This window comes from Manacus candei, unplaced genomic scaffold, assembly GCF_025592945.1.
Source record: "Manacus candei isolate 608988 ecotype Guabito, Panama unplaced genomic scaffold, ASM2559294v1 h1tg000005l, whole genome shotgun sequence".
In the NCBI taxonomy this organism is placed as follows: domain Eukaryota; kingdom Metazoa; phylum Chordata; class Aves; order Passeriformes; family Pipridae; genus Manacus; species Manacus candei.
Window position 1 is genome coordinate 10283520 of NW_026138053.1, and position 27609 is coordinate 10311128.

At 49.5% G+C, this 27609-nt stretch overlaps 2 protein-coding genes across 2 annotated transcripts; one reads left to right on the forward strand and one right to left on the reverse strand.

Annotated features, from left to right (window-relative positions):
* The first annotated feature begins 233 nt into the window (after nt 1–233).
* On the forward strand, nt 234–2267 carry GADD45A (growth arrest and DNA damage inducible alpha). Its single transcript, XM_051798665.1, has 4 exons — nt 234–417; nt 497–598; nt 672–885; nt 1486–2267. Exons 1-4 carry the CDS (start codon nt 374–376, stop codon nt 1597–1599), a joined length of 474 nt encoding a protein of 157 aa, XP_051654625.1. The 5' UTR covers nt 234–373; the 3' UTR covers nt 1600–2267.
* Nucleotides 2268–4473: 2206 nt separating this feature from the next.
* Nucleotides 4474–22634, reverse strand: GNG12 (G protein subunit gamma 12). The gene is made up of 4 exons (XM_051798693.1): nt 22531–22634; nt 14354–14411; nt 6046–6162; nt 4474–5492 (listed from the first exon to the last, which is right to left on the reverse strand). Exons 3-4 carry the CDS (start codon nt 6139–6141, stop codon nt 5367–5369), a joined length of 222 nt encoding a protein of 73 aa, XP_051654653.1. The 5' UTR covers nt 6142–6162; nt 14354–14411; nt 22531–22634; the 3' UTR covers nt 4474–5366.
* Nucleotides 22635–27609: the final 4975 nt, after the last annotated feature.

Consider the following 27609-nt stretch of genomic DNA (forward strand, 5'->3'; position numbering starts at 1 on the left):
AGTGTCCAAGGCCAGGTTGGAGCAACCTGGGCTAGTGGAAGGTGTCCCTGCCCACGGCAGGGGGTGGAACGAGTCGGTCTCAGGTCCCTCCCATTCCAAACCATTCCCTGTCCCGGCTCCCGGCGCCGAGCGGGGTCAGGCCCGGCCGGGCTCGGCAACGCGTGGGCGGGGCTCATTTGCATAACCCAATAGAAGGGCGGTATGCAAATCGCGGCGGTGCGGGTTGGCCGGGGCGCGGCAGGGGCAGCGCGCGCGGGGCGCCTTTGTCCGGCACGGGCGGCGGGGCCGGAGCGGCCGCAGCGACGCCGGGGACGGGGCTGTCCCTGTCGCCGTGTCCGTGTCCCCGTGTCCGTCCCTGCCCCGCGGCCCCGTGATGACTCTGGAGGAGCTGCCCGGGGAGCGCCGTGCCGCCGGGAGGTGAGGCCGGGGGGGCGGAGGGAGGTGCGGGGATCGCTGCGGCGCGGGGTCCCCGTGACGGGCGTTTGTCCCGGCGCAGGATGGAGCAGGCGGGGGACGCGCTGGAGGAGGTGCTGAGCAAGGCGCTGAGCCAGCGGAGCCTCACCCTCGGCGTCTACGAAGCGGCCAAGCTGCTCAACGTGTGAGTGACCTCCCCTTTGCCCCCGTTCCCCCTTGCCCGGTGTCCCCTCCGGGTGACGGCGGTTTCCCCTCAGGGACCCCGATAACGTGGTGCTGTGCCTGCTGGCGGCCGAGGAGGAGGAGGCGGGGGACGCGGCGCTGCAGATCCACTTCACGCTGCTGCGGGCCTTCTGCTGCGAGAACGACATCAACATCCTGCGCGTCAGCAACCCGGCGCGCCTGGCGCAGCTGCTGCTGCCCGCCGCGGGCCCCGACCCGCCCGCGGACCTGCACTGCGTGCTCGTCACGGTGAGCACGGGGGGCACGGACGGACAGTGGGACCCCCGCAACTCGCCGTGCCCGGGGCTCGAACCCGCGGACTCAGCGCACCCGCTCCGGGAGCTGCGCGGTGCTTCCCACGCCCCAGGGAAAACGGGGTCCTTCTTCCCTCCTCTTTATTTTCCCCTCTTTCTCCTTTGTTTCCCCCTCTTTCTCCTTTTAGCTTGTTCTTTCTTTCCCTCTTTTTTCTTCCTTTTCTTTTTTCCCCGTTTCTTTCCCGATTCCCCCCTTTTTCTTTCCCCGTTTTCCCCCTTTCTTTCCCTCTTTACCCCCTTTTTCTTTCTCCCTCCTCCCCCCTTTATTCCCTTTTTCTTCCCTACTTTTTCCCCTTTTCTTTCCATTTCTTCCCCTTTTCTTGCCATCTTTTTTTTTCCTTTCCCTCCGCTGCCCCAGAGTCCAAAACTACAAAACTCCTGACATGCTTCCCGGCTTGACTTGTTTGTTTGCCTCGGTAGCAATTTAAGATGATTCACACTCCTGGACTTTCTGCTGTGCTTTTTTTTTTCCCCTACTGCCCTGCGCGGGCTGTTTTTGCTGCCGTGTCCAAGCCTTCCCCCATTCCCATTCCAGAACCCCCAGGCCTCGCAGTGGAAGGATCCAGCGCTGAGTCAGCTGATGTGTTTCTGCCGGGAGAGCCGGTACCTGGATCAGTGGGTGCCGGTGATCAACCTCCCGGAGCGGTGACCGCTGGAGCCCATCCCGATCCCGATTGCACTGGAGTGTTGCAAGACTTTCGCAGTTGCTCAGGAAGTAACTCCCTGCCCTGGCACTAGGATTCCGGGGGAGGAAAAATAAAACCCAACAAAAAAAATAAAAGCTAAAACTGACGTCGGGGGGGGGTTTGGCTGCAGTGGAGCGACGTGTTGTGTGGGGCTGGAGCAGAGCAATGCCGGAGCGGTGGGAATGAGTGAGGAAGTGAAGGAAAAGTGGCAGGATGAGCCCAGCCTGACATGCCAGGGGTGCTCATGTCCCTCACCGAAAATACCCTTCACTTTCTATCCTTAAGTGCAACTTAAAATTCCTGTTTTAAACACCTTAAAGAGCAAAAATCGAGGCATTTTGCCAACAATGTTATTGTATTTTTGGGATGTTAATTCTCATGTTTTTATGCTAAGATATATAATAATTATAATAATAAGTTATTTTCTGATATCGATGGGAAAATTATTTATACTTGGAGGTTTGAGAACCGAAATGCCCTTAAGCCGTTGGTCTGCAACCACAAATCTCTTACCAGTTGGCTGCAAAAGCAGCAACATTAATATAATTGTTTGAAATTTGAGTGTTCTTTGGGGGGGTTTGGTGTTTCTGTTTTGTGTTTTCTTTTTTTTGAAATAAAGTTTCCAATCAAACCTTTGGCCCAGGGTTTTATTTCCTTGCTCCATTAGTGCACAGGCAAAAGGGCTCAGCAGCAGCTGCTTCCTTGTCCTGGCAGTGGGCAAGGTCCTGTTGTGCTGCTCCGTGTGGGTTTATTCCCAGCTCCTCCCAAGCCATTAAATGCCAAAGCAGCCGATGTGCTGCAGGAAATGTTGGGAATGTTATTTATTTATTTTGCTTGAATGCTGCAACAACAGGAGCTAAGAAAAAGAGAGGCAGCTTCATTGCAGAGACTCCAACCCTCCTGCAGCACCTGAGTCTTCTTGGAAGGGGGGGGGGAAACCTGATTCCTCGGTGGAGGAAAACTTGACCTGATGTTTCCTTGCACCACAGACTCTGCAAATGCTCCTGGATTTTTTCCCTATGCACCCTCAGCACAGCCCGTGCCCACCAGGGTTGGGAAGTCTCTGTGCCAGGCTTCTCTGTAATTACAACTCCAGGCTGGCACACAGCAGGGATTTCTCCATGTGGCAGGAGAACAGCCTCTCCTGCCCACGCTGCCAGCAGTGCCCAGAGGGCAGGCCACGGGGACACCACTGACCCACATTGGACATCCCTAACAGCACATGTGTGACCCCACAGCAGTGGCACCAGGGGGTCAGTGTCCCCAGCCCCAGCAGGATCGGTGCCAGCCTAGCCAGGTGGTGAGGCTGGACCAGTTCTCCCGCTCATGGACACTCTGGCTCAAGGCCACCCATCCCTATCCATGTCTGGCACGTAGCTCAGGACCAGGCAGGTGCCATCCTGTGCCCTGGGACGCTGCAGGAGCAGCATCACCACATTCGCTGTTTCTCCAAGCTCAAACTCAATCCAACCCCCCCTGAACCCCTGATTTCTCTCAGTCACCCCTCCAGCCCCTGTCCCCACACTACAAACTGGCCAAGACCTCTGGGTGGACCTGGGGGAACATGGCCCAGCACGCAGCCATGCACCCAAATGCTTGGTTTTTCCCCCAAAATCAGCCAGCTTGGCCAAGGGGAGAGAGGGGCAGCATGACGATGCACCATGGTGGGGTGGCACGGCAATGCGGCACGGTGGGGCATCCCCATGGCACCCCACAGGTTTCTCTCAGCACCTGTGGATAGCCTCATTTCTCCTTTTTTAGAAAATTCTACAAGAACAGAGGCTGGATTTCCCCTAAATTTTACAATTCCTGGGTTTTGTCCTGGGAATACTTACAGCAAAAAGCGAAACGCAAACGTAACAGCTCCAGATTTCACGAGTCCCTGTATATTATATATAAAAAATAGTGAGTTTACAAAATATCTATAGATTAAATGCTGTCAGATGCAAGCTGATGTGCTGGATCACCAGAGTCTCACAGCTGGATTTCTGGCTGGATCACACGGCTGGATCACCCACCAGGGCCCCACATCTGGATCACAATCCAGGGTCCCAGAGCTGGATCACCACCCAGCCCTCATGGTGAGCTTTATTCAAGGGCAAACACAAAGAAGGCAGACACAAAGAGTCCCCCAGCAGCCACAATGGGGAGCTGGTTTTGGGTTGGGAGCAGGGATCTCTAACCAAATAAACCTGCAGATTCCTGTGGGAACGCCAGATTGCTGGGAAGACAATAATCAGGCAACAGTATGAGGTTCTTTCCCTCCCTGCACCCCATGTACCTGCCTGGCTACCTCTGGGCACAGCTGGAATTCTCAACAGCTACAGCCTTGCAGCCCCAAACTGAGTAATTAACTGAGCTCATTAATTCTACCTATGTGTGTGATAAAATGATAGACACAAACACAATAAAAAAGAATCAGTGTGGAGCTACATTATTGTTTTCTTCAATTGCCTCTAGAAAAATACTCTATAAAAATAATCTGCACGTAAGCACAGGATAAGCAGCACAATTCTCTGTCAGGCTGATTTTGGAGCTCTTTGTCAAAGAGGCTTGTTAAACAAAGATATAGGTTCTTAATATATATCAATAGTGAGTCTATAATTTCATATAGAAATGACAAATATGCAACATAAATGACAAGTAGTTAATAAAGTCTGTAAATATCCTCACAGAAATGCACAGTTATGGCAGATCACAACTTCAGCAGGATGCAGAAAAGGACATTTGCAGCCAACTGAAGTCAGTATTATTTTCAAACCCTTCCAAATTTGCTGTTAATATGCAATATTTGCATAAGTACAAAGTTTATGTATATATATATATATACACAGGCACACGAAGAAAGACTTTTTTATTATGTGTATATATAAAATATATACTGGATGAAAAGGCCCTCCATTTATAAATGCAGAACCACAAGCTGAATATAATTTGGCATTTTTCCCCTTTAAAAATGAATTTTTTTTTAAAAAAAGAGTCAAATTCTGACTCCCTGCACAGAATGTGACAGGGATTGTGAGTGAGGGCAGCGTTCTTTCCTGCCAGGGCAGTTCCAGACTTCCATTCTTTTGACAGGATGGTTTTTATACTAACAGGGATTTTAAATTAGAGAGGAAAATGCAGAGCAGCAGAATCCAAGTTGAAAATTCTGCTTTTTCAACTCTTAAAAAGCAGGAAAAGCAATCTGCAGGTCTCTGATTCTCAACTCTCCACTGGGAAGAGAGGCCAGCAGGAGGAAGGCTGTGGCACAGCTCCCTGGAGCTCCTCAGCAGCTGCTACAATCATTTTGCAAGGTAGTTTTTTTGCTAGAAAATGCACTTTAAGCATACCTGTGCACGAACTGGTGCTGCCAGCACAGGCACAACCCCCCTCCCAAAAAAATTAATCATTTAAAAAAATGTAAACCCAGTGATGTTTCATCAGGTCTCTACGACTTGGCCTCTGCTTTATCAGCAAAGCTCAGGCAACTTTGGTCTTGTTTGACTTGGCAAATGCAACCAGGACCCCCCTGTGCAGAGACCCCAGTGCTGCTCCCATTCCCTTGTCCAGGAAAGACATGAATTCAGCTTCCTAATAAAGATAAGGATCAGAAGGAATGCTTTGGAAAGCTTAAGGACTTAGACACATGGTAAAAGAGCAGCCGCTCCGAGCCAGGGAACGGCTGGGACCTTACAGAGTGTTGGTGCTTGGCCTTGCCTAGGTGGGCTGGGGAGGAGCTGCCCCTCTCCTATAACAAAATGCAGGTTTTCTTGTCCTTGAAAGGGTTCTCAGAAGCAGGAATGCCCATGAGCAACGGGTCCTTCTTGGCGTGTTCCTCACAGTACAGCATCAGGTCTGCCGAGGCTTTGGACACCTGCAGGAGACAGGGAAAAGTAAACAGAGAACAGGGTTTCCCATGGGAACAGGATCAAAGGTGCTGAGAGCTGTGATGGGTACAGAGTCCCTATCAGGGATGGGAGAGGTACTTGGAGATAGACACATTCTGTCTCCTTGCTTTATCCTCAGGGAGGAGGAAAGGATGGACCCTGCTGCTCTTTGGGATTCATTTGTGACACCAGGTAAAGGTTCCACCTGGCTTCTACACAGAAAACTGGGAATAAACAGAAGGGGGTTCAAAATAATACAATGGGTTGTAATGAGGAATTTCTCATCTATCCTGCAGTGACAGGGAAGAAAATGGAGAAGGTTCCTGCTGCCAGAGGGCAGGGTTAGATGGAATATTGGGCCACAAGAACTGGATTTATTTACATTTGCTGAGCTGAAATGTTGATGCCACATTTTGAGATGGGAAAAAATCACTGAGTTGTGGGTGCACAGACACACACACACTCTGTTATGTTGTCCTACAGCTGGAAGGGGAAAAAATCAAGGAAAGAAAGGAGGGGTGAGGAAGGATGTGCTGTCACCTTTATCCTCTCTATTGAGGCTTCTATCCTGAGCTGCTGCACAGTCCTTCGGGCCTGAGCAATGTTGTTGGTCGTGGTGGCTGTTTTGCCAGACATTTTCAGTGGAGCAGGGAAGTTCTGTTTGAAAAGACAGTGGGTTATTTTTCCAGAAGGTAGCACAGCACCTTAAACAGCTTTTACACAGAGGCATCCATGACACACTGCAAAAAGGGCATTTTTTTTTGTTGTTATTAAGACACCCAACAGGAACAGGCAGTTGAGAAACAGCTCTGGAAGTAAAACATCCTCCAAAAAAAAGCATGGAGCTTCTGTGCAGGTTTCTGCCCCTTGGCTGAGCCAGTGGCAGTGAGGAGGATAGGCAGAGCCATGGCTGGTCTGGCAAAAATTCCAGCACAGCTTTGGCAGCTTGATTCCCATTTGCAGCTCCCCATGGGTTTCCAGGAGAGCCCAGTGTGTACCAGGATCCATGTGCTTTCCTGAGCGCATGGAAGGAGACTTGCCCCTGAGCCCACCAAAGAGCAAGGAGTGAGCCAGGACAGAACCATGGAATCATTTAGGTTGGAAAAGCCCTCTCAGATCATCGAGTTCAACTGTCCTCCAGCACTGCCAAGGCCGCCACTGACCCATGTCCCCATGTGTCACATCCATACAGCTTTTAAATCCCTCCAGGGATGGGGACTCCACCACTGCCCTGGGCAGCTGTGCCAGGGCCGGACAGCCATTTCTGTGAAGAAATAATATCCATGGCACAGGCTGATCTCAGCATCCCTGACTGTTTCATAGAGGCTCATGGTGGAGCAGACACCCACCTGCAGCCCATGGAGGGACTGAGGACTGTGCAGCACTGCATTCCCAAGGATATCCCTACAGGCATCGCAGCAGCCAAGAGTTTAGTGCTAAATTAGCCTAGTGCTAAATGTCCAAGGCCAGGCTGGACAGGGCTTGGAGCAACCTGGTGTAGTGGAAGGTGTCCCTGCCCACAGCAAGGGGTAAAACAAGAGGAGCTTTAAGGTCCCTCCCAACCCAAACTAGCCTGTGATTCCAAGTTATTCAGGTCTCCAGTACCCAAAGAACCTGTTTGGACCAGCCCTGCCCGTGTCACTGTCCTGTGTCACAGTCTCTAGAGGACTCTGCACAAACCCTGCTGCTTGTCTTCCACAGGTCCACAAGGAAAATTGGCTCCATGGGGCTGTGCTTGAATCATTTATGGCAATACAGTGACCTGAGTCCAACATGACTCTGTGTGACCTTTCCAAGCGCTGCCCACAGCGGTTCCTGCAGGATTCAGGTTTCTCTCACCTCAGCCTGGGGAGCAGGGGTGTTTTCCAGGCAGTGCCCATGCCTGCCCAGCTAGCTGGGAACAGCATTATCCTGCTCTGAGTCCCCATTTTGGGGGAAAAATTCTTGGAAAAGCTTTGGGCAGAGGAATTGCTAAGTGACAGGTAACACCACCTGCTCAGGCTCAGGTAGGAGGGACATTCACACCTGACATTTGGTATCAATAAAAACTTAGTTCCTAAAGCAAATATTAAGAACATGCTCCTGCAGATCCATGTGGATCCATGGATGTTCCGCCTCTGTAACAATCTGACCCCTGGTCTGTGTCAGTCCTGTGCTGCCCCAGCTCCCCACAAACACCTCACAGCCCAAAAATATCCCTCAGGTTGTGCTCCAGAGAGGTCACCTATGGAGTGAGTCACACAGGATTCACTGCTCACCACCCGTGGGAGGGAATTCATGCAAAATTCAAAAAGCCAACAGAATTTTTCCTCTGGAGCGTTCCCGCTACGGCACGGGCTTAGCCCAGGACACAGCCAGCACTCATGGAATCACAGGATCCCAACTACTTTGGGTTGGGAGGGACCTTAAAGCTCATCCAGTTCCACCCCCTGCCATGGGCAGGGACACCTTCCACTAGACCAGGTTGCTCCAAGCCCTGTCCAGCTTGGCCTTGGACATTTAGCACTTGGCTAATTTAGTCCCTGCAGTTTTCGCTTACTATATTGAAAAACTGTGGTGTGAAAAACCCAACCCAAAGCAATTAATTTTTATCAAGTAATGCATGCATCTCTGAGGAGATAGTTCATGATTTTCTAGTTCCTGTAATTTTAGTACTTTTACAAAAAAAAAAAATAGACATAAGGTTTAAAAAATTATTGCAAAATTAAAAGATAAACCATTCTCCTCTTGTTTTACTGGAGCAAGACCAGTGTTCCCTTCCCCAGCCCCAAACCCCTTTTTTCAACTGGAGAGGTTTGAATCTCTGGATCCCTTTCCAATCTCCATGGATGACCTCCTTAGGAAAGTTCCAGTGCTTATTTTCCCAGCTGGTTAGCTTTGTTAATAAATTAGATGTTTTAAAAAAAAAGAGAAAACGCAACCCAAACCATAACATTTGAAAATTAAATTGCTGCATTTCCCCATCTTCAAACAAACACAAGCCTTAATACTCCTCCTAAGATCACTAAATCTCTTCTACAGAGAGATTTACAAACAACTAGGTCAGCACCCAATAATACTGTTTTCCCTCTGAGTTCCTGGCAACTGATCCGAGCTGCTGTGGCCTCCTGGAGCCACTGGATTTCTCCCAGGATGCACTGGACTTCAGAAAACTCCTCAGATTTAAATTGGTGGTGTCCACAGCTCTGCAGAACTTGGGTGTTTGTGCCCTTGGAGCCGTGGGCAAGGTTTTCTGAGGTAGGGAAGTCTCCCAAGAGAATGAAGTCACTCTCTAAAGAAATGGCCGTGCAGTCAGACAGGGCACCGCTCCGATTTCTAGGAAGCAAATCCTCATGCTCAGCAGGCTGAGCCAAAAGCAAAGATATCCCAAGAGCCTGACTCATTCCAACACTTTCCCATTAGGATTTCTCCTGTTCCAGCACTCAGAGTCATGACTATTCATTCTGTGCTAAATGGACCAAAATAAATTTCCAATAAGTTTTTCCACTCACCACCTAAGACAAAACACAGCTGGTGCTCAAGGTCAGGTTGGACAGGGCTTGGAGCAACCTGAGATAGTGGAAGGTGTCCCTGCCCATGGTAGAGGTGGAACTGGATGGGCTTTAAGGTCCCTTCCAACCCAAACCATTCCATGATTTTATGGTGACAAAGCTGAACGAAGGTTTGCTGGATCCAAGGTTGGTGGTGACAGAGATTCCTAAACCCCAGAGCAGCTGTGGGCATGGCTGCAATTCTCACTTGTCTCTGACTCACAAACTAAAATGAGACAAAAGAATCAGTCCACCCAACAGCTTCTCTGGCCATCACCCCCTGCCAAGGACACTTTCCACTATCCCACATTGCTCCAAGCCCCACCCAACCCAGCCTTAGACACCTCCAGGGATGGGGCAGCCACAGCTTCTCTGGGCAACCTGTGCCAGGGCCTCACCAGTCCCACAGGGAAGAATTTCTTCCTAATTTATCCATGGAAAACTGAGACCAGTGTTTGTTTAGATGAGGTAGATGCTCACCAACTGCACTTTGCCAGTGAAAGGGAAAAACAAATGAATCCTCCAGTGTAATTCCTGCAGGCCACACACCTGCACTTTTTCCTTCCTTGAAATACCTGCAAATGGGTGGAGCTGCCCCTCTTCCCTAGAAAACCCCTGTTTTTCCAGCCTTGTCCTGTTTCTTTCCACAGGCTTTAGGTAATGAGATGACCATGCAGCAGGTCCCCAGATCCACCTCGTCTGGGCTTTGAACTTCAGCTCCAATGGGATTATTAAACCTCAATCTATCTTTTTAACTCTTTTAGATCCAGGACTTACACAGCACCTGCAGAGTGACAGGTAATTAAATCACCACTGATAAAGCACGGCCGAGAATCTCCCAGCAGCTCTGCCCTGTTGGATAAACCAGAAGCAAGTACCACCATGGAAATTGTTCTGCTTTTCCTAAAAACACAGGAACAGGGGGAAAAAAAAGAAGGAAAAAAGCAGTCGGACAAGTCCAGAACTGCTGCTCCAGCTCATTCCCTGCCCTGAGCTGGGGGAGAAGCTCATGCCAGGCATGGCTGCTGCTCTATTCCCAACACAGGGAAGCAAACACTTCCTAAGGAGCTGCTCAGAGGTGCCAGTTGGCATTTCTGCTCCAAACCCACCATCACATGGTATCTCAGGACATTGTGTTTATGGTTTCAGCGATTCCACAAAGAACTCTGCTGGCTTACAAGTGAAACTGTTCCCAGTCCTGCAACCTCACTGGTCTTTGCTGGAAGGATTTTAAGCTGCATCTGATTTGTGTATCACCACCACTAGTACAGGCTCTGCTTGATGCCTCACAGCCCTGCCTGAAAACCATTTTACTCCCCACACCATCCTCCCCTGCATCCCTTCCCCACTCTGCCTTCAGCTGGGACCCTGCAAACAATCTGGGAATAAAATACCATGGAACCCCAAGTCCAGTTGCTTCTTCTTATTGGCTCACACTCCCCACAGCTCTCAGGAATAAAAAGCCAGAAGCTTTGAAGTCAATTTTGCTTCTGAAAATGCAGAGATTTGTTGGGCAGGAAGGTGGTTGGAAGGAGGAAGAGGGGCTGCAAACAGCATGAAGAGGCACCAGACAAGGCCAGTCCTCATGGAGAGCAGGGAAGAAGAGCCACAATGGCCCCTGGAGGGGTGGCATAAGGAGGGGCTGACACCAGAGCCCCTCTCTAGCACCTCTCCCATGTGCAGGGGCAGGACGTGAGGTAAGATTTTAGTGGGTTCGTGCACGTGCCACTTTCCCAGGAGCTTGTGTGGGAGCAGGAGGGCTGGAGGCCAGTTGGGACTTGAATGGTGGAGGTTGGTTTTACTACAGGGTGCTCGGGAGCAGGTTTGTTACAACTTGCAGAACCCAAAAACTCTCCCAGTCCAAGCCAAGAGGCCAATGCTGACATTAAAGGCAGGTGCAGAAATAAACTAATCCATTCTGAGGGCACATCAGAGCACAACCAGGTACAGCAACGGATGAAAGAGCTGCACACAAGCATCAAAATAATCTGTATTTGTGATACTTTCTGGCCTTGATTTTTAAATATTTAGGTCCCCAATGGAAGAATGTGTCAGAGGAATCTCAGTGTGCCTGGTACTGCCTTCTGCCAACATGTGCCGCAGAGCATTTGGCATCCCAGCAAGTGCTGACATGTCCCCTCCCAGATCCTGCACACCCCGGAACGCAGTGGCACCTGGCACAAGGTGACCCACAGGGAGGGTGGGAGAGGCACAGGGTCCCTGATGGTAGCAGTAGGTGAGTGGGAGAAGTATCTAGGGACGCCTCTACCCACCTGAAACCCAAACCCTCAGGGGGTGCTGCTTCCCACCCAACATGGACAGAGTCAGGAGCTGAAGGAGGTACCTCGGTCTGGCAGGACAGGCAGCAGGCCCAAGGGTTTTGCAAAGGACTTGGGAAGTCCAGATGTGCAATAAGTGTGGAAAAGAAGTGGAAGGGTTGGCACAGAGGGAGCAGGGTGAGCAGCCCTGACCTGTCACCCACCGACCCTGCACGCGTGTCCCCCCAGCCACTCTCTGAGAACGCTCCTTATCACACCCACACCTCCCATGTAAACACCATAAATACTACAAAAGCTCTTCACGCTGCTCTGCCAGAACCAGGGACCCACTGTCCCAGCTGTAACCCTAATTAGAGAGCACAGGAACGAGCCAGGCACGTTCCACACTCCTCCTGCTCCAACCGGTTGCTCTGCTCCAAGAAGGAAAGAGCACTTCCAGCAAAACAGCCCCTTCCCGGCTCACTCAGCCTCGGCGCCTGCGCAGGGTGAGCCCATCCTCGAAAACCCTGCTCTGGAAATGCAGCCAACCTCGTTTTTCCAGTGGTGGGTGCAGCCAAAGGGAAAGCCCAGGGCTGGCAGGGCTCTGCTGGCCCGATCCCTGCATGGGGCCGTGCTGACACCCAGTGGAAACACCGGTGCTGGAATCATTTGCCACACTACCAAGGAGAATGGAAAATAAACCTGGGCAGCTGAAAAACACCAGAATCCTGCCCTCTGCAGGAAAATAGAACTGAGTGGTAAAATGAAAGAGGAATTAGAGATGCTTTTGGGTTATTTCTCTTTTTAGGATACTCCATGCCTGGAAGTGCCCAAGGCCAGGTTGGATGGGGCTTGGAGCAAGCTGGGATAGCGGAAGGTGTCCCTGCCCATGGCAGAGGGTGGAATCAGATGGGCTTTAAGGTCCCTCCCAACCCAAACCATTCTGTGATTCTATGATCCTTATACCCCACACGATGGATGGACAAGGTGGTGGGATACACCAGAGTTTCCCAGGAGGACCTGGAGCCACTTGAGCACTTTGCAGACTGAACACAGCACCCACAGAGCAAACCTCCCAGGAAAAGCAGCGGTACGGATCACCCATAACTTCCCCACTGGCTCCAGGGGTAGCAGTCCCCTGCTCCCTTGTCCTCCCTCAGCACAGCCCCAGCCAAGCCCGTGGCTCTGGTGCCTGCAGGAGCTGCTCCCATCACAGGGATGGATCATCTGTGGCTAGGAGAAGCTTTCTGCTCCTACCACAAACCAAACTGTGAGGAGTAGCTCCCTGGTTCCTGGTAGGTGAGAGGGACTGGATTTTTAAATAGGTATCAAGCAAGAGTTAAAATCACAGCACAAATATTTTATACACAGTAGAAAGAGTATGGGTTAGGTAAAAGAAAACACGATCCTCCCCAGACAAAACTAACTGCTTCACGTACTGGAGAGTCCACACTATGGCACAGGGAACCTAAAATATGTGGCAGCTGCAGGACTTGGGGAAAGATGTGAGTGCTTTGGGATGCACACCGTGCACAGCACCACAGCCAAAGGGATCAGGGGCCCCAGATTTCAAACCCATTTTTACAGTAGAAAAGCTACAGCAAGGACAAACTCTGCTTCCATGCTCCTCTCAGAAGAGGTGCAGGAGTCAGGGCTGGGTTAGCAATGGGAAGTCTGGACACAGATACACCTGGTTTACACAGAGGTTAGCAGCCCATCAGTGCAAACGGAGAATAAAAGCCCCTTAGAACACAGAACACCCCCTTCTGATGTTTCCTTTTTCAGAGAATTTACACTTGGGAATACTGAGAGATTTTACAGTGGAGATCTTTTTTTCAGTTATAAACAATGCTGCCAGTGTCTTAATTAGTCCTTTTGAAACAGATTAAAAACCATAAAATACTGTGAAATGTAAGGAAACATACAACTCCCAAGACGATCAACTGGATTTGGTATTCTAGGTGTTTAATTAAGGTTGTGTTCCTTCATAACCTCCATCCCACAAGTTACTGCAGTACCATCCTGCTGATCAAACCTGGGCTACAGCTCCGTTTGATTTTCAAAGTCAGCCGTCATTATGTGATTCTGTCAAACCCAATGTACATGTTAGGAGATGAGTAGTGGAAAAACCTGCTTTTATTTTCCTCTGCATTTTTTTCTGACTTAACTTCTTGTATCTTTGGTACACATGAAAGCCATGAAAAGTGACTTCTAGATCAAGGTTCCTTTGAAAAACATCTGAGCAATATTATTTTAAAGACATCAGCCTGAAGCCATTGGAAAAGACAACGAACCGCAGGGCAGTTTATCCACAGAAGGTCCTTGTTTTTCCCCACAGGGCACTCCCCAGCTAAATCCCACCAGAAAAGACACACAAACTACTAAGAGGCATTTGCAAAGACACTTTTAGCTGTATCAAAATCAGCTCCTCTTACAGCATGTAAAGCAGGAGTGGTCTGTGATTAAAGCTCCAGACTGAAAGTCACGGGATGCAGTTTGGCCTCAGGTTCTGTGACCTTCAGCAAATTCCTTCGTCTGCAAGAGATAAAGCCGAGGACGCAGGCGGGAGATGCTCTGGGAAGAACTCTGTGGGGCTCAGCTCAGAGAACTGGCAGGGTGCAAAGGATTTCACCAGCTTCTTGGCTACAAGAATTTATCAAAGCACCTATTTTTCAGGATGGGGTGAATATAGGAAGAATTTGTATGATGATACGGTCAAACAAAATGCATGTAACGCAGCAGAGGCAGAAATGATGAAGACTTGCATGTTGCCTCTTCCTTACTGGGGGAATAAACAAGAAAAAGCCTAATTTCCATGGGAGAAGCAGGTGTTTTTACCCCATAAATTCAAGTCAGTTAAAAACCCAAGGTGAATAGTGTGAGCAACCAGTACTGCCAATACCAAGCTGGTGTTGCCCTTGTAGCTCTCCTCCACAAAGTTGCCAAGTATTTTTTATTTGTTTTGCTCCAGAAGAAAATTAAATTGCTGGAGTCTGGGACTTGTTGTGCTGCTTTATATTTTGCATGAAAGAAAGGAACAAGAGTGGACTGGAAACTCACCTACATAGGCAGACTTGCTACCTGTCCGGCTTGCTTTGATTTTATCGGTGTAATGATCCTGAAACAGAGTAAAATAAAAATTATAAGGACTTCATAGTGCAAGAAAGCCAAAGCTAAGGGGGTTTGGTACTTGTGGTTTAATTCTAGTCACAAAAACTACAGTATTTTGAGATTGGCCTGGCTGGAAAATCTACCTCAGACCTTTCTTATTGCCAGTTTCCCTACTTCCCTTCTCAAAGACACGGCCACGGGCGCCCAATTCCCTCTGGCCCCCTCCCAGATGGGAACGAAGGGAACAAGTTTACACAGATTGGGGTGCTGCCGGCATGGCTCCTCCTGGAGCCCACGCTCTGAGGGACAGGTCCCACCCAGACCTGGGGCAGGTGAGTCTAGAGGCAGCTACTGGAAAAGCCACTGCCTTTAAAACGAGTTTAACTACTCAAAGTAAAAGTCAGAGCAGGTTTAGTTAAGCACCACTGTAGCCAGTGTTGAGAACACGTAGAACCTGTGGCTGCCTCCATCCCTGGAAAAGTTCAGGGCCAGGTTGGATGGGGCTTGGAGCAACCTGGTCTAATGTAAAGTGTCCCAGCCCACGGCACAGGGTGGAACAGGATGAGTTTTGAGGCCCCCTGCAGCCCAAACCATTCCAGGATTACTTTGCCCCTGGAGACTTCTCTGACCTGTAAACCACCACTGAGATATTCCAGCAGCTGGGCTTAATTCCCTGGAGAAACAAATCTGACAGTCCACGTTCCCTATAGAGGCCTTTACACACCCAGAAAAAAACCTGGAATTATAACAGTCCAAAAACATACAAGTTCTGCTACCAGATCCTGTTCACTGTTGCAAGACTGGCAAATCCAGAGCACACCATATTTAACAATCTTCCTAAGTTTTTATTGTAAAAAATTATAATTTTGAACTATAACAATTCAACGACAATTCAATGAAGGCAGCAATTTTTTAGGAGTGTTGGCCATGAATGACAGTGGAATTGGGCACCTGACAAGCACAACTTGGCATTGCCAAAAACAGAAACCAGCAACTGAAGAGATCTGAGAGATCTAAAGGGTTATTTATTTAAACCATCCACCTACAACACAAACACAGATCAAGTTGGCTGCCTTGATGCTACAGGTGAAAGAGAATTATGGAATAGTTTGGGTTGGAAGGGGCCTTTAAAGCCCATCCAGTTCCACCCCCTGACATGGGCAGGGACACCTTCCACTAGACCAGGTTGCTCCAAACCCATCCAGACTGGCCTTGGACACTTCCAGGGATCCAGGGGCAGCCACAGCTTCCCTGGGCATCCTGTGCCAGGGCCTCACCACTCTCACAGCCAACAATTCCTTCCCAATATCCCATCTAACCTTGACCTCTGGCAGTAGGAAGCCATTCCCCCTTGGCCTGTCCCTGCAGGCCCTTGTCCAAAGTCCCTCTCCAGCTCTCTTGGAGCCCCTTTAGGCACTGGAAGGGGCTCTAAGCTCTTCCTGGAGCCTTCTCTTCTCCAGATGAACATTCTCAGCTCCCAGCTTGTGAAGGTGATAAAAACCATAAGGTGATGGGAATTCTGTGGGACCTGGAGCAGGGACTGTATTTACAAGTAAAATTATCTTTCCTTATTATCCTCTCCTGGCTGTGCTGCTGCTGGAAGCCCATTCACTGCAATCCCCACACAGGTGTGCAAGTATACACAGCAGGTTCTAAATCCAGTGACTGATAATCCAAAATGGGCTGGCAATTTCTCTGTTCCCCTTTCCTGGAATTCCTACTGCACATTCACACACCTCTGTGCCCCTGGAGATACACCCACTGTCCCTGCACTGCGGAGCTCAGATTGGAGGCTCCGGGCATTTACTGAGCTGGCAGAGGAGCCAGGGCACGGATACCTCATTAAGCAGGGCATGGCAGGATCCAGGATTGCTACGGACACTCTTTGGAGGGAAAGCAACCATCAGTTGCCAAGGACTGGTGGAGCTCTGGCACCAAGCCCTGGCACCACTCCACACCTGCCCAAGTCACACCACGAGCTACGACGGGCTCAGAGAAGCCACAGCAACACAGCTCCCTCATTCCCAGGAAATGAGGAGGAAAAAAAAACACCAAAAGTTCCCAAGGGATGGTCCTTAGCAAGGCAGGGAGGTGGCAGGCAGCACAGACAGTGTCCCCTTTATAATCACATGCCACTTCCTGTGCTGGAAACGGGATCACAGTTTTAATAGGTGCTGTTAAAATCACTGTATGGAGGAGGAAAATAAATTGTGTTAAAAAAGAGACTGTCTTGCCACAGCCAGTCCTTGTCCCTGTGCCAGGCTTGTCCAGTTCACATCCAGCAAGGAAACAAAAATAAATGTCACACGTAAACTCCTTCACAGACGTATGACTGCTGCATAAAATCAAAGTTTAATGGAAAAACTGCTGCTTTGCTTATCTGTGCAAGTTCTCATTCTGCTCACTCACCCTGAAAATTGTTAAGGAAAAATAAGAAAAAAATTCAATACTGACTTGTGCATCCTGAGGGAGATCAAAACACAATCAAAACAATCACAGATCACAGGGAATGGTTTGGGCTGGGAGAGACCTTCAGGGATCCAGTCCAACTCCAGCTTTAAATGCATCTGAAAACTAACTCTGGCTCCCGGGGTCACTTCCCTCCTCAGAGCCCGGGAGACTTCATATTCCTTCCTAATCAAAGCTCCAATCAAACTAGCCATAAAAACCCACAAACTCGACATTGCTGGCATAGTTTGAGGTTGGCGTAATGCACCCCTCCAAAATCCTGCATTCAGAGGTCAGGCCACGCTCGGGAAGGAATAAATCAGGGAAGGACATGTGGGAGAGAGATGAGAAAATTCCATGGCTGGACAGTTCCCAGTCCCTCCAGCCAAGGCCGGCAGCATCAACCTGAGTCCTCCTGCTCTGTGGGCCCTGGCAGGCAGCTCCAGCTGGAGTATACCTGCTGTGCAGGATGGATGCCTTGTTGTTTACTGCAACATAAACCTTATGTTGTTTACAGTAACATAAACCACAGTCAGCCAGGAAAAAGATGGTCCATCTTCCAAAATCATCAGTGACACTTTCTGCTTATCCCAGCTCCAAGCTTAGACCAAAAAGTCTGACTTGAAGCTACAAACAGAGATGAAAATGTATTTTGGGATCTGCTCAAACTTACAGCAACCACAGAATCCCAGACTGGATTAGGAGGAAGCTCAAAATTCATCTCATTCAATACCCCTGCCATGGGTAAGGACACTTTCCACTATCCCACATTGCTCCAAGCCCTGTCCCACCCAGCCTTGGACACTTCCAGGGACAGGGCAGCCACAGTTTCTCTGGGCAACCTGTGCCAGGGCCTCACCCTCCCAGGGAAGAAATTTATCTCTGATATCTCATCCAAACCTGCCCTGGAACTGAATTTCTTGCACTTCACTGCAGTATGGCAGCACAAAAATTAGCATAAATGCCTTTGGTGTCTGCTTGATTTTAACAAATAGAAAGGAAATCTTCTTCTGGAAATACTCCGGCTAATCATCAATATGATTAATGACACAGAAAAGAACCTCTTTTTCGTCTATGAACTGGGAAGATACTCACAGATACATCAAATATCTCAGTCACTGAGCAAACAACAACAACAGAGGACAGACATCTAAACATATCCAATGAGGGACTGACAGTCCAAGAAAGGCCTGCTGGAGACATTGCAATCAACTTCAAATTAAAACTTCAATGTATAAACAATCAGAATGTTCAGCTGTTTCTGCTGAACGAGGCCTCTCCTCTTAGGGCCACCCCCTGTCACCATCAAGTCCTCCTTGCAGAGCTTCCCAATCCTTCCTGTGGCAGTTCCTGCTCCACAAGCCAGACCTGCGGCTTCTGTAGGCACAGCAGTTTTTCCTGGTTCTCAGCCCATATTTTTCCCTTCCTATGACACCCTCCTGAGAACATCCCACATCACCTCTGGTTCAGGCAGCGAGGGCAGTGCTGGGTCCTAGGGCATCCCCTTATCACAATGACGGAAACTAGGAGGGAGGATTTTGCTCTCCTCAGCTTAAACCACCAGAAAACTTCCTGGTTTTGTGCTCTGAGGGAGCTTTGCCTGATTTAGAGAGGAAAATCAGGCAAAATCTCCCCCATGTGCTCCCACTGCCCCTGCTCAAGGAATGGTTAGGGATAACAAAGGGGTGATTCCACAGAGCATCAATAGGATTGAATTGTGGGCTGCCAGAGCAGCCTGGACTGGGGAAACAAGCCGGGGAAGCAGGCTGCTCCCTTCCCAGCAGAACAAACATGGGCTTTTCCACCTCCAAACACTTTGGAGAGCTGGTGTTGGAGGATCAGTACCCACACAGTGAGCAAGGGCTCAGAGCTCATGGCATGTGTCGGAGTGGACAAAAGTTCAGATTATGTGTATGTCCCAAACCAGACAGTACCAAAAAGTGACCTGTCCCTGTACAGAAGGTTTGGAAAGACACAGGAGAAGGGATGGGGGAAAAAATGCTGTAAACAAAGGGGGAGCAAGTCTGGTTCCTGCTTGAGTTGAGCTGAATGTTTAAACAAGATGATCCCAGCAGCCACATCCTGCCGTCGACAGCGGCTGGAATACAAATAATCCTCATAACACACTTTTTTCCTTTTCCCTCCTCCCTCTGTAACTCTATCACATGCCAAGACACTGATACGGACACAGGAAGCTGAATATAAACACATTGCCTGTTTTACCAAATATTCAAAGGAACACAACTAAAAATACACAGCTGCTGGTGTCCATGAACATCTTAAAGTTCTGATCCACCCATGCTGGCTGGGGCCTCAGGAACCAAGGAGCTTGTATTTGGGGTACACTGCAGCCCAGGTCTGTTTTCACAGAATTTCAGACTGGTTTGGGTTGGGTTGGAAGGGACCTTAAAGCCCATCCAGTCCCGTCCCATGCCATGGGCAGGGACATCTCCACTATCCCAAGTTGCTCCAAGCCCTGACCAATCTGGCCTTGGACACTTCCAGGGATGGGGCAGCCACAGCTTCTCCAAGCAACAGGTGCCAGGGAATGGATGTACCCTCACCATGCCCCCACCTCCCCTGGGTACCCTGACTGCTCCCTTCACCTTCCTGCTTCTACCTACCTCCATAAAACACCATGGAGAATTCTACCATAACCCAGTCACCACAGGACTTCTGTCACTGCCTCTGCTCTCTTTGCTACTTTTCATCAACCCTTGTAAAACACGGAGTGAAAACTTTTTGCTTCTCTCACCAGTATTTTCTCTTCTCCTTCCCTTCCAAGTTTCCCCCCAGGTTATTCCTGGGAGTAAGAATTGATGTCAATCCCGAGGAGCACCCAGCACTGACCATGTGATGAACACTGAGGTTTAGAAAACCAAGACCCAGTTGTGTAATATTGCAAAATTCAGCTAAGAGCTGCCCGATTCCAGCAGTGATTAATGTGGAGCAAATCCCGAGGGTCACCAAACATCTGCAGCTTCCATTTCCCAAGAAACGGCAAGTCCACAACAACCCTAAGGATCTGGGGGGACTTGCTTCCCATTTCATCCCAGCTAATGCAAGTGTCACTACAATTCCTACCTCTGCACAAGGGTATTTCTGCGTAAGGACACGAGACCTGCAGCCTTCATCCACTCCCATGGTTTGTGTAAGCACAGATGAAGTTGCAGCAACACAATCCTCCCTGGAATACCCCTCTAAGCCTCTGCCAGGGCTGTGGTGGTGTTTCCCATGCTAACTATACACCCCTTGGGAAGTATTCCCTCTGTTCTCTGCAATGATCTCTGCTCTGGCAAAGGGGACAAAGGGAAAGGGCTGAGGGGAAGATTTATAGGGCTGTACCATGGATTTCTGGAGCAATTTGGACTTGCTTTTGCAACAGATTCTATCAGAGGGTTATGAATTGGGATTTGGGAAGCTGTGTCTGGGGAGGAAGGACATTCCCACCATGCAGAGCCGTTGTGTTCAGTATCTTCCACTCAACATTCCAGCAACATTTGCAGGGAAAGCAGAGCCATATAGAAAGGAGTGACAAGGACTTCTTAAAGGGGCAGATAGTGCCAGGATAAGTGGGAATGGCTTCCCACTGCCAGAGGGTAGAGTCGGATGGGATACTGGGAGGAAATCCTTCCCTGGGAGGGTGGTGAGGCCCTGGCACAGGTTGCCCAGAGAAGCTGTGGATGTGGATGCCTGGAAGTGTCCAAGGCCAGGTTGGACAGGGATTAGAGCAACCTGGTTCAGTGGAAAGTGTCCCTGCTCATGGCAGGGGGTGGGACTGGATGAGCTTTAAGGTCCCTCCCAACCCAAACCATTCTGGGATTCCATAATTCATCCCAGGCCTTGCTACAGAGAACTTGTTGTGAATCTGGCTCAAATATTCCAAGTCTTTTGAGGAACAGAGCCTAGGAAATCAAGAACTTTTAGTACTCATTTAAAAAGTTACTATGTAGCCAAAGAGACATTATATTTGAAATAAGAGAAGTATCTGAAACCTACAGCACAACTCAATATTTGGATTTAACACCACCAAGAGATGAGAGATGCTGGAAGTGGCTCTGCTGTCTGGAAGCCCAAGAAACTCCTCCAGGATGACAGGAGAGGTTTGTTTTTAAAGGAAAAATCATCCATTGGCTGAGTGATTAGGAAAAAAGCTCACCCCCAGCACCAGACCTCATCCATTGCTCTCTCTGGAGTTTATTGTTGCTTTAGTCCTCGATTAAAGATATCTGGCAATCCATCCCATGCCGGGATGAAATACGGGATTGAGAAGTCATTAACTTCATACTAATCCCTCAATCTCATTTAGTGGCACTGGAGTACCATCAAACATCAAATCCTCCCACTGTCCACTACTCATCCTTTACTCACAGAAATGTATTTCTAACCCAATTTACAGCCCAGATAAACACAAACAAGTAACATGTCCCTGATGCTGTGACCTCTAAGCTAATAAAAACACCAGATAAACCCCTGGCAAATCGCTGTGAATTCCATTTGAGGTGCCACACTAATCAAATCATGGAATATATTGAGTTGGAAGGGACCCACAAGGACTATCCAGTCCAATCCCTGGCCTGTCCAGGACACCCCAACGATCCCATCCTCTCCCTGAGAGCATTGTCCAAATGCTCCTTGAGCTCTGGCAGCCTTGGTGCTGTGACCACTGCCCTGGGGAGCCTGTTCAGTGCCCAACCACCCTGTGTGGGAAGAACCTTTTCCCGATATTCCCCCTTGATGCAGCTTCAGCCATTCCTGCTGGCTCCGCCTTCCCAAAAGCACCAGGCTAAAATCACAATATCCACTCAAAAAACCCTTTCCTCCCCCCCAAAAAGTAAAGAATTTAAGCTTGGAACAAAGTATTGCAATTTAAAAGTTACTAAAGTTCCAGGAGCTGGACTCAATGATCTGTGTGGGTCCCTTCCAGCTGAGGAGATTCTGCAATTCCCTGATTCTCAGTAAACTTGTTACTGCAACTGGGTGTGTAATCTCAGTATCAACACGAAACCTCCTCGACTAATGACGCTTCCCACTAATTAACCTCCTTCCCACACTCATCCCACAACTCCCCACAGGTGGGAAACTTCCTCCGTCAAGCAGAGCTCTGTGATTCCAAGGAAAACTCATCACCTGACGGCTGGGAATACTAAAATTGGTAAAATTTAAAGGATTTATCTGAAAGCTGTGGCTGCTCTGGTACAGTTGGAGCTGCCAGCCCTGGGTATCCATCAGTGCCATGGGGAAGGGCTGGATGGAGGGAAGGAGGCGGGAAGGAGGCAGAAAGGCCGTGCGACGCCGTCCTCGAGAAAAACGCCTATTTTAGTACTATTTTTACATAATTAAGCAGATTCGTTTTTACATAATTAAGCATATTTCGACCCATTCCGGAACCGCAAGCAACTTGTTGAACTACAGCACAACTGCGCGCTGCCTCCCACCGGGAATTCCCCTCTGGACAGAGGGAAAAGGGGGGGGAAACATAAAAATCAACCAAACAAAAAAACCTTAAAAACACTCAGGCACCGCTCGGGCCCAGCCTGCCCCGCCAGGCCCAGCAGCAAAAAAGGGGTCGGGCCGCCGCTTCCCGCTGCTCCGCCGGCTCCGCGCAGCCCGTCCACGGCGGCAGAGCTCGGTATTCCCGGCGGGAACCCCCTCTGTCCCGGTATCCCGGTACTCACCCACCGCCGCTCCCGGTGTCTCCACGGGCGACGGCAGCGGGCGCGGAAGCCCCGCCCATCGCGGCGCGGCCCCGCCCACACCCACCCACGGACCCGCCCACTCCGGCCCGGCCCTGGCCCGCCCCAATGGGGCGGGGCCGGGAGAACGGTGGGCGTGGCCACCTGGGGGGCGAGAGCGCCTCGTGTATCCCTAATCGAGGCGGAATTCCAAACCGGTTTATCTTGTTCCAAGGTGGATTCAGGCGTGCCAGTGGTGTTTGGGAAGGGGTTGAGGTAGGGAAAGTGTGTGCGCGAGGGACTGGAGCGATGGTGGAGAATCCCTGGTGGTGGAGCGGTTGGAGCATCGCTGTTCCCCCTATCCTGGGAATTTTAGGAGGTAGGAGCAGGGCTGGCATCTGCAAGGGCTTGTCTGCTGCCCAGACGGGCCTGGCGTGCCTCGGCTTGTGGGGCTTTGATCCTGGAGTCACTTGGGAATACATTTGTCTCCAGAGGGAGGGGAGGGCGTGGATTAAAATTTAAATACAGCTTCCTGGGAGCTGCAGGAGGGAGAAGAGTTGGAAAATGAGGGTGGAAAAACACTGGCACAGGTTGCCCAGAGAAGCTGTGGCTGCCCCATCCCTGGAAGTGGCCAAGGCCAGGTTGGACGGGGCTTGGAGCAACCTGGTCTAGTGGAAGGTGTCCCTGCCCATGGCAGGGGGTGGAACTGGATGAACTTTAAGGTCCCTTCCAAAATAAACTAAATTGGGGAAGCTGTTGTACCCATCACTCCAGCCCAAGTGTGCCCTGACAGAGCATCCCTGTCCTGCAGCAGCTCTGAGAGTACCAGGAAAACCCTTCCTCACTTTTTTCCATGGCCATCCTTTGTCCAACATCACCACAGCTGTGTTGTTGCTGTGCCTGGCACAGCCAGGTCCTCCAGGCCACCAGCCTGGCTCGGCAGGCAGGTTGTATGGGAGAGAAGATGGGATTACCAGCCTGTTCGTCTCCTCTTTATTGCGTATCTCCCACGTTCCAGCCAGTAACATAGGGATGCACAGGAGGACGTTGTCAGGCATTACACCCCAGTGAGAAAACAACCAACCCAAACCTTCAGGAAAACTGTCCAAAGAGAAGGAATTCCTTTTGCAATTCCTAATTAAAAACAGAGAAAGCCACTTTTCCCAAGCGTGGCCACCAACTGGGCGGGAAGCATTGCCCTCTCGTGGGCTGAAGCAGCAGTTTCCCATCATTCACTTCTAATCGTGAGCTTAATTAAGCTGAGTTAATTAACTACCTGTGGCCTCACAGTGCAGCCCTCCTGGGCGAGCAGCCCTGACCCAGGCAGGAGCTTGTCAAGGATTCCCAGGAGCTTGTTGAGGGATTCCCAGGAGTTTGTTGGGGGATTCCCAAGAGTTTGTTGGGGCTCCCTTCCTGTCCCAGCCAGTTTGCCACAGAGTGTGCACTGGACACACTGGGAGGACACATTGGGTGAACTGGAATGTGCACTGGAGCATAGACAGGGGTCTCATCACGGGTGCGATAATAGCATATAATAATAATAAATACATTAAACAGTTTAAATTTCAGTCATTAATAATGGATCCAATAACTTCTGGTAGGAGACTTTTCCCAACTTGGTACACGCACACACACACACACACACACACACACACACTTTTCTCTGTATTTACTCACAGCAGCAATGAGGCTACTTCTGCCTGCAGCTGCTCTTGGAGGTCCCAAGTGCTTAACTCTCACTGGAGCCAAATAGGAGTTGGGCTCCAACAGACATAAAATCATAGAGTCTTGGAATGGTTTGGATTGGGAGGGACCTTAAAGCTCATCTCATTCCAACCTCCTGCTATGGACAGGGACACCTTCCGCTATCCCAGGTTGCTCCAAGCCCCATCCAACCTGGCCTTGGACACTTCCAGGGATGGGACAGCCACAGCTTCTCTGGGCAACCTGTGCCAGTGTTTTATCATCCTTAGTAAAGGCCTCACACAGAACAAAACCAAGTGAGCCATGGCAGGGCTGGCACTGGGGCCTTCCCCTGCTTCCTCCACTCGTCTACATCTCATCATTTTTCCCAAAGGGGAAAGAAAGGAAACAATTAGGACTGGCAGGTCTAACCTGGCACGGAGCAGCATGATTAACCAGGAGGCTGCTACGTGCCATTCATTTTGAGCCTCTTTAGAATTTTCATTAGCTCTTAGAAGCTTTTGATGTCCCTAATTTAGGCCACAGAACACTGCACAGGATGACAGGCAATGATTAAGATGAGCTTTTACTCTTCCAGAGCATGCTGGGCACCTCAAGGCTGTGGACCCTGCATATAAAGCAATATTGCTTATTATTCTGAGCTGTTTGTTCTATTAATCGTATGCCTGCTTTGCTCTGGGAAGAGGAATTGGAATATAGCAATATTCTGTCTTCTTGTTTTTAAAATAGATATGTGGGTGGACACTCTAGCTACTGCTCACATTTTTCTCTTGCAAGAAGAGCTGTTTGTGATTCTCCTCCCCGGTGTTTTCTCTTGACACTGATTTTCTTGGTTGGACTTGGGAAGGAAGATGCCTCAAGCCAGTCAACAAGTGCTGCATGGAAATAATAGGTATTAATTGAGAAATATTTGAACTTCAGGATTGCAGAGAGGAAGTCTTGGAACAGCTTTAAAATTAAAGGTGTTATTATTCCTTCAGAAAAAAATCAGGCCTGCAGTGCTATTATTTTTGTCCATTAGAATACTTCTGATTTGACAACTTCTAATCTAAATATTCATATGATCATACAATAGCTGATAGTAGATAAACACATACAAAATGTTTGGCATTAACAGCAACTCAACAAGTTGTGCCAGCATCTTCCATAACCTTGTCTCTCCACATCTGACCTCATGAAGAGCCTTTCAGAAAACCAGCAAGGTCTGGAGCTGAACAAAACTTGATTGAATGAGGGGGGGAAAAAAAGGGGAAAAACAACTTGAGAATTAGTGAGTTCCTGTCCTGCTCACCAGGCACGAGCAGTGTCAGGGCATGTCTGCAAGCTGAAGGGTTTACAGGATGCATAAATAGCTCCATAAAAAAGATGTTATCACCAGCTCCTGAAAAAGCACAGTGCTGGAAAGTGGTAAGTAAGACCAACACCTGTAGTGCAAGGCCAGACCAGCTCCATCAGAGAGCAGAACCGCTTCTTCACTGCTGACAGATGATTTCACGTCGATGTCTTTCGTCAAATCTACTTAAAAAAACAAACCAAAAATCTGTTCACTTTTTTAAACTGCACTTATTCAAATAAGGTGGGAGCATTTCCTTCCAACATATACTCCTCACACTACAAAGCCCAGCATCCCAGCAGCATCCGCTCCAATAAAATAAATTTCCCTTCTTGTAAGAACAAGAGATTACACACACACAGACACACACACAACCCCAGACTGGTTCGGTTTATATCGAAACACAATTACATATTTATTGACATGCTTTTAATTTACAATCAAATTGAGCTGGCACACCCAAGACATGGTTTACTTATAGAGCATGAAGGGCAGCCACAGCAGGTGTTACTTGTTCCCCATCTGGTCTAGGTTCCTAAACTGGGATGCTCCCAGGAGCACCCCAGCACCTCCACCCTGGCCTCTCCATGGCCACATGTCCTATGGAACCTCCTCCCATGGCCACCAAAGGCAGCTTTGAACGATGGAATCATTCAGGTTAGAAAAGCCCTCCAACATCAAGTCCGACCGTTCCCCCAGCACTGCCAAGGCCACCACTGCCCCATGTCCCCAAGTGCCACATCCACATGGCTTTTAAATCCCCCCAGGGATAGGACTCCAACACTGCCCTGGTCAGGTGTGCCACGGCTGGACAACCCTTTCCATGAAGGAATTTTCCCCAATATAAAAACTAAACCTCCCCTAGCACAACTTGAGGCTGTTTCCTCTTGCCCTGTCCCTTGTTCCCTGGGAGCAGTGTCCAACCACCCCTGGCTCCACCCTCCTGTCAGGGAGTTGCAGACAGCCAGAAGGTCCCCCCTGAGCCCCCTCTTCTCCAGGCTGAGCCCTCCCAGCTCCCTCAGAGTTCCTCCCAGGTGCAGGTGGGACTGAACCTATTTTGTTCCCATGAGCTGTCCCTCTGCTCTGACAGATCCCAGCCCTTGGAGATCTCCACACCCCGCACAGGGAATACCACAGCGATAATGACACATTCCAGAACATCCTGGCTCGGTGAGTAATTGCAGATCCTTAGCACAGGCATCTCCATGAAGGCAGTGGGAGTTGTAGAGACATTATTAGGTCTCCTGACATTTTAAAAAGGCTTAGACAGAAAATGTCTTCGAGGGGGTTCGAAGGCTGCAATGGAACTGAAATCATTTTTGTAATAATAGCAAAACGACTCACAAGGAGCTTTGCATAACTTTGCCAGAACCACAGGTCCTGCACTGGGAGCTTGTAGGGTGCCTTCTCCAATAGGGAAAATCAGAAGCAGAGCCTTTGTGCCGATGTTGGCAAGTAAGCACAACCTTCAACTTTCTGCCAGCTCCAAACCCTTCTGCAGAACTTCCGTGGCTTTCTGAAATCACAATGAATAAGATTTTCTGCTGACTCAAATGGTGTGAGGGCTCCAGCTGGAACTGGGACAAACTGCCTGGGCACACACAGAGCCAACTGACCCTATATGTGTGTAGAGACAGCCTGAGGAGACTGGAAAAGCAGCTCAGGAACAGACACAGGAGACGAGAGCACCAGGCACCACCACCAATTTTAAGAGTTGTTCAAGTATGTGAGATATTCACATGGATACAAACTTCATGGCTTTGTGCATTAGTCTGCAACAGGAACAAATGAGAGCTGGGAGAAAAGGCCCTTCTCCATCACCTTACACTGAAACCCAGCAGTGATTAATAGAATCACAGAATCCCTGAATGGTTTGAGTTGGGAGGGACATTAAAGCCCATCCAGTTCCATCCCCTGCCATGGGCAGGGACACCTTGCACTAGCCCAGGTTGCTTCAAGCCCTCTCCAGCCTGGCCTTGGACACTTCCAGGGATCCAGGGGCAGCCACAGCTTCTCTGGGCAATCTGTGCCAGGGCCTCACCACC